Source organism: Drosophila erecta, unplaced genomic scaffold, assembly GCF_003286155.1.
Source record: "Drosophila erecta strain 14021-0224.00,06,07 unplaced genomic scaffold, DereRS2 tig00000021-arrow-pilon, whole genome shotgun sequence".
NCBI classification, from domain to species: domain Eukaryota; kingdom Metazoa; phylum Arthropoda; class Insecta; order Diptera; family Drosophilidae; genus Drosophila; species Drosophila erecta.
In genome coordinates, this window is record NW_020825198.1 from 21,531,990 (window position 1) to 21,539,247 (window position 7,258).

At 44.2% G+C, this 7,258-nt stretch overlaps 1 protein-coding gene across 1 annotated transcript; it reads left to right on the plus strand.

Annotated features, from left to right (window-relative positions):
- The first annotated feature begins 4,579 nt into the window (after positions 1-4,579).
- Positions 4,580-5,341, plus strand: LOC113563930. Its single transcript, XM_026977554.1, has one exon. It carries the CDS (start codon positions 4,603-4,605, stop codon positions 4,978-4,980), a length of 378 nt encoding a protein of 125 aa, XP_026833355.1. The 5' UTR covers positions 4,580-4,602; the 3' UTR covers positions 4,981-5,341.
- The last annotated feature ends 1,917 nt before the right edge of the window (positions 5,342-7,258 follow it).

Sequence of the window (7,258 nt, forward strand, 5' to 3'; positions counted from 1 at the left end):
TTGCCTCGCAGGATGCGCACACCTGAGTGCTCCTTGATGGAAGCCCACCACCCCGACTGAGGAGCGGAATCGATAGCTGGGGGCTCAAGTGGCCGAGAAGGCTTGTCGAAAAATTATACGCCAAACAGACTACAAACACGGCGGATATACATTACGAGGGTGGGCCACGTGCCCCGATGGCCGTCATTTTAATTAAGTTTGTAAAAAAACAGGGCCACGATCCGCGAGAGTCTTTTGTCAGCAAACTTCCCATTTGATACTTTATTTACCTTTTGTTGATATCAACACGTTATATATCTACATATATTGGGATATCTATTTCAGATAACTAGCTGCAGAATTACCAGAAGAGATTTCTACTAGCAACAGCTGGGAAGATTCTAGAGACTCAGTGCAAGATTGATTTAAAATATTGCAACTTCAACAAATGTTACTAGTCAATTTCTATCGATAAGCCAAAAACAAACCACCAAAGTTAATAAACCACCAAAAGCTTACTTACACGTCCAAAATTTGTGTTGATTTGTTTTTCGTGTTGTACTTCTTCTCGCCTAGTTCCAACAATATGCCACAGATTTTTGAAATTTACCTGATAGTATCTTTGATAGGTATCTGATAGTGGCGCAATCGACTAACCGCTCTCAGTTCAACACATCCAATGGATAATTAAAGGATTTAATGCAAGTATTCCTTGAAAGCGCAACAGAAATAGTTGTATATTTAAATACATTTAGCAAGTGTCTAACTGACCATAGCTTTCAACATTAGAGGGAAGTGTAATACACTCTTTAAAGTTTTTATTTACTTACATGTTGTTACTTCGCCGAATACGAATATTGGTGGGCGCCAAAATAAGTTTTGCTTTTTATTTTAGTAACTATTGTTTAAATTTTCTATGCAGACCTGCTTACATAAGTTAATTCGCGCCATTGCAAATTGGTATGATACAAAATTCTTTTATAGCTTGAATATTTGTAGCCTTTTAATGAATTGAAATGTATGTATTGCTATTATGCTAAACTTTTAGCCACGATTTTGTGTAAATAATAATTTACTTCGAGTATTTTCAAGTAAGTAGTTTCAAGCTTATGTCCAGCTGAACGTAATTAAGCATTGACCAACAGTTTTACGATGTTTAGCTTCGCGAAAAATATATTCAGGTGAATTCGGATTTATGAGTGGATGCTCAATCAAACACAACACCGCCCGTGGGTTGCAGAGGTCTTCTTATTTATTTAAATCATTAGTCATTGCAGTTCCAGCATAGGTAATTACACACACGTTTTAAGCGCATTTGGGCACATAAATTAATACATTTCAATGGAGAGTGTGTCGCTGGGCAGGCAATCGCAGTTCGAATGCAGATACGTGACGGGGTCCTCGCAGCACTGTACTTATCACGTGATTTATATTAATGGCGGCATATCATGTTTCACGCGTGCTCGGCGCTGGTTTTGACTCCAGAACAAATTTGTCAGTGGGGGTCGGCACGCGCTGCACTTTGGAATAAAGTCATCGCCAACGACAGGTCGGCGCAGCAATGCCAACTCCGCAGGTCCGGAGATCCAGAAATGCCCAGAAATGCACATGGATGCATGGATGCGTGGACTCAAGGATCCAGATGCGAGTATACCCCGACTGGGACAGGCCTGGCACCTATTGAGAGCCGGGCTTTCGCCATAAAACAAAGAAATATGGGCGAGAAGAGCCAGTTGTTTATGATGGAGATGGACAAAGCGGCTATAAATCTTAATCCGCAAGAGTCAGATCGACTTATTGAAGTCCAGGTATAGGCAGAGGTATGATTTTAGAGATCGGCTTCTAGGGCGCAAAGTATCTGCATATTTAATTTCGCGTATCTAGTTTGGACCGCCTATAAGAAACCCACAGCCATCAGTATCTCTGAATGTATTCTCTCAATATTGGCGGAGTGGCTTGTGTTCCTTGGCACCCAAGTATATTCAAAGCACCGAAAGGCAAATTATGTTAATTGTACGAGATTCCGCTACTGTTGCTGAACATCGCGGTCGTGTCATTAGCAAACATGCTTAATTATGGCATGGTTTGGTATTGGGCATGGTATTGGCTTTAGAACATGTTGAAATATCTCATATCAACACGTCTTCGTGATGAAGAGGCATTTTCAGATATCTCTTCGTTTGTGCGCTAAATAATAAGACGCATTGCCGTCTCAGCCTGCTTTAAATGTTTCTTTTTAATGCAATCATGGCCGTCTCCTCCAAAGACTACTTTGCACTGGGCGAATCACCCAAGAGTGTGCTCAAAAATGAGGCAAAATGCGAAGCCCTAATGATAGCTCCGGGCGAGTGGCCCACTAGTTACTCTCACACGGGGCCAGCGACACCTACTACCTACTACCTACTACCTACTACCAATTCCCGACTCCACAGTCCACCAGCGGATACCGTTCCGCGCCATCTCGGCCTCTACGCACTTTTCAGCCCATCTAGATTCAGAAACGCATCCGCAGGCGCTACACACTACTCGGTTGTCCCTGCTCCAAAGATCGCAGCTGCTTAAGTGCGTATAACTAGGAAGAGTTGAGGTACATATGTAAGTAGGTTGAGGTATATGCAAATAAATAGGCGTGCTTTGGGGGAAAACTGTGCGTTTATATGTGCGGTTTTCACGGTGATTAATGCTCGGATCCGTATCAACTTGGTGAAAACCGTATCTTTAAGTTTGGAGGAAACCCCAAAATATATATATTATCAAGCTGCGGTGCAGGGGCTTTATAATAGATATACGAAACAGTGTGATTATTCTTTAAAGGTTTAATGTAAAAGGCTATATTTTTAGCCAATTATTCAAGGTAGTGTGCCAGGGAACCAGTATATCATTAAGATATATCTTTTACAATTATCGGTATGCATGATTCAGTGCATGAGTTCCAATCATGGACAGTCATCTGTCAAACATTTGCCTAAATCCAAAGTTTCGAGTTTCGAGGAGTTTCAAATCCAATGCGCGAATGAAACACAGTAGCGAGATTTCTACGAACTATATTTCCAAATAATTAATCCCATTGGGACTAAGATGTTAGGTTGAGCCTATGTGGCCCAGATATCCGACTCATTTCGTTTTGTTTTATCTCCGCGATGGCATAATTACACCATTTTGGGAGCGTAAAAACGAGCGAGGAATTAAAGCCAGCTAAACATTATTAAGCGCTTTAATGATTTTATAGTCCAATTTATATTCCTTAACAACCACTTGCACTCGGCCAAATGCTTACATCTCTTATTTGGGTGTTTGCTTTTAATTTTCGAAGTCCGAGTCTGGAAACCAGAAACCAGAACCCACAATCCAGGATCCAGTATCCAGAACCGAGAATCCGTCTCCGCAGTTATTTATCGCAAATTGGATGCGAATGTGTATCTGAGTATCTCAAAGTCTGCGCCACTGACGCTGATGCGATGCCACTCGGTTCTGGCGATTCGCTTGATTTAATAGTGGCAATTTCGCTCGACTCCAACGCACTGATAATTTTCTCACATAGAAATCCGTTTTTATAAGCTAAAAAAAGGCGCCGCACGCAATTCGGCATTCATGTTTTATTGCCTAATTAACTGGCGCTGACCATTTCACGACCTCTTGTGCGTGACGCGTGAATGGAGTTACGGATCCAGGGAATCACTTATTCCGAGGAGGAGCACCACGAGTGTGAGGAGGAGCAGCATCAGCAAATGCGAGGGCGCCGGGCGCCCGGCTCTGGACTCCTGTCCGCACATCCTAACCGCAACCGAGATATCCAGATAGCATAGGGGAAATAGGATTATAATTATATTTTACGCAGCGGGCAAGGGTCATTATACTCATATTTCATTTGAGCATCGCTTGGAAACATGGGTTCTACAAATGTGACGTTGAATTGGCTTGATTTGATTAATATCTTATTGGTCTATATTCATATTCCCAATTCATTAGTAGTATACAAAATATATAGATGTTTACTATCTTTTCCAATCGGAACATTTCGCTTTTGTATATTCCGTCTTTAAGTTCATCATGAGTTTTAGAATGCTAGTCACTTATTTTAAAAGTATGTGATGGGTTTTAAAGAAATGTATTTAAGCTATCAACACTACAAAATGATAAAGATTATTTGAATCAATGAAGAATCGGAATCTGGATCTCTGGGCTATCTCGGAATAATCCTTTTACTCGAGTGTGTGCAGGCGAGCGATATGTTCGCAATTTATGTACGCAATCGCAATCTACGGTGGGTAAACACAGCTGCAAATGTGTTTCCTTTGACCTCGAATTTAAATGGTCCGCCCTGGTGCTCCGCGCTCTATCGCCTATCTGCTCGTACGCCGAATTGCGAAAAACAGAGCGGATTAAAGGTGCACATGAGCACAGCCGTAGGAAATATGCTGCAAACATCCGCCATCCGCCATCCGCCATCCGCCTGCTGCAACTGCATCTGAAAACGCACACACCGCCGCACAGAGAACCTCGGTCGGAGCTGGGGCACACTGAAAAAAACAGGCAGTGCAATGTCTAGCCAGGTCAACTTAAGTTCTGAGATAGTTCAAATGAGTATAAGAAAGTATACAACATATATACTTTGATCAAGTTATGGTTGGCCAACCCAGCCCTAGTTTTTCCCTGTGCACGCAGGGGCAAAAGCTGGGCAGTAGTAAAGGACAGGAGGCTGGAGGAACCCAGGACAGCGACGAGCGCGGCTCACTCGCTTATCTTCCCCGCGGCTATTGGCGTCGTGCAACATTGCAGGAGCCGGAGCAGGAGCCTTTTCCTGGGCCTGCGCTGCTGCTGGAAGACCGGCCAGAGGAAGAGGAAGACCTGGCGAACGGACGAACGGACGAACTGGCGAATGGGCGAATAAGCGACCATGGGCCATGGGCCACGACCATGTCGCTGATGATTCGCATTCGTGTATCGCAAGCGGGCCACAGCTTTTGGCTTCCCCCGAAATTTGAATCTGCCTGCATCTGAGGACTTAACGAATATGAACAAAAGGGCCCGCGGCTGTTTCAAAATATTACCACACTCGAGTATTCGCGTAAGGCTACATACCACATATACATGCGTTCGACTCCGAACTCAAGTGAATGCGGAAAATTATGGCGAGGTAGTTGCAGATACAAACACTCAATCACAAGGGCTCCATTTGCATACGCCGCACCCGCCGCCGACCTCCAGTCCAGAAATCCATGAGGCCTATGCAGTCGCTTTGGCCATAACCCCTAGAAGTGGATATTCCTTTCGCTCTGAGGGATTGTTCCATATAAGGGCCTTCTGCTCTTTCGTCCGTTAATTAGACGTTTTTCTGGGTACTAGATACCTGTAAGCCGGGCATTTTATGTTCACATAACGTATTGGCTTTTTAGGTAAATCGCAGGAAGAAATGTTTTTTTATTTTGTGGAACTGCCCAGAGGAATGTCTTCCTACTATATCGAAAAATATACTGCAGTACTTATACTTTACACACAGATCTTAGTCACGAGAATAATGAAATAAATAAAATATAAGGTTGCTGTTACTGAGAGTTCTAGCATTTAGTAGATATTTAATCTGTAGAAAGTTCGGAGAAAAAAATCTTGTAGTGTGAGTAAGGGGTTTTAAATATATTTTATTGGAGTCTAAAAATGATGATTGCAGTTCAACTGTCTAACAAAAGTACACTATATCCCACTCAACATCCATTACCATGCTACAATTTAGCTTTTCTAATTAAGTTTTTGGTTGCACATCGGTTGTTGAATTTTCGGAAAATCATCACTCCCGAGCTGATTGTGATTTGCATGTGGAATGGAATGCACTTGTCTGCGGCCGGCAAGGCGGACCGAAAAGAGCGGCTTGCCGCTAAAAGGAGTTGCCACAGATTGGCGGTCGCGGTCCAGGTCCACTAAAGTCGGAGTAAGTGCCACGAAGCCACAAGTCTGGGCAGTAGTCATGCAAGTCCTGCGGCATTCACGAGTTTCCCCCCGGCGATCGCATTTAAGACGCATCTTAAATGAGGTGCTCAGGCCGAGTCCTCGGCTCTTGGGCAGTTGCGATCCCCAGCTCCCCAGCTCCTCAGCTCTTGGGCTCCTCGGTTAAGAGCCAGCTTATGACTGGCTCAAAGAAAGCTGCCATTTTCGGTAGTGCACTGGTATGGGTTGGGATGTGGATGTGGATGAGGACGGGGACGTGGATGTAATTGTGGCTGCAATGGTGTAGGTGTGCGGGTCGGTAGTTGGTAGTTGGCAGTGTACAGAGGTGTACTTGGGTGCATTTACCATGGGCACACGGACCACTGTGCATCACGATTTATGCCCGCTGCTGCGGGGAGGACTGGGAATTAATTGGTAATGCGAGCAGTGCATCAGTATCAGTATCAGTATCGGTTTTGGCTTTGCTTCGGCATCCGAATCGGAGCTGAAAATGGCGGACCGATCATCGATCGATCGATCGATCGATCTCTTGTCGTGGCCGCAATCAAAAGTCGTGCCGCCGCAATGAAATCGCTGAAATGGAGGTGGGTCGTCCGGCATTCCACCGCCGCAATTGGATAATGCACCTGATCGCCGCTTCCACTCCGCTCCACGAACCTTGCTTTCCTGGCTAGCTCCTCCGAGGTGGCTTCGTGAGTGGCTCCGCGTACATAATGTGCATGTGCAGTCGGCGAGATCACGGTTTCACATCTCATTTCGCCCTGCCACAAATTTGGACTTAATAACTGCGTGCCCGATATACTTTTCCTCCGAGTTTCGCTCCCTCTTTCTCGGTTGAACTTTGCTTCCCCTGGCAACAAAAGGTAGGAGCCCGAATCCATTTGAGTCACTTAGATAGCTAATGGCATAATTTAATTGGGGGACAAACATTCAAAGCTCGGGTCGGGCAATCCGGGCAATCCGGGCAATTCAATTTTCCACCGCCACTAATCCTTGTCCCGTTTACTCGCGGATCTAATTGTGTAACCTGAAAACAAAGCACGAATAAATGTAATAAATGTCTCCCGAGGATTCCGAGGCTTACTTTTAGCTTTTGTGGGAGGTTAATAGTACAACGAATTCAAATGTTCGTGGCTCCCACAGAACAGCACATTGTTCCTTGAGGTTTTATTCCTGGTGCTCAAGACTTAAATTCATCAGCTCCTCTTTAGCACATTTTTCACCTTTTTAACCAGCTGATTTCTATGGCCTACATGCACCTAACACACATAGCTTATATTAGCTCTTAAAAATGGTGGCAATCGTTATATGTTAATTGATTAAAAAGTCTGTAAAC

Coding starts and splice junctions, on each gene's coding strand:
- LOC113563930 (XM_026977554.1), top strand. CDS start 4,603: ATGGTTGGCCAACCCAGCCCTAGTTTTTCCCTGTGCACGCAGGGGCAA.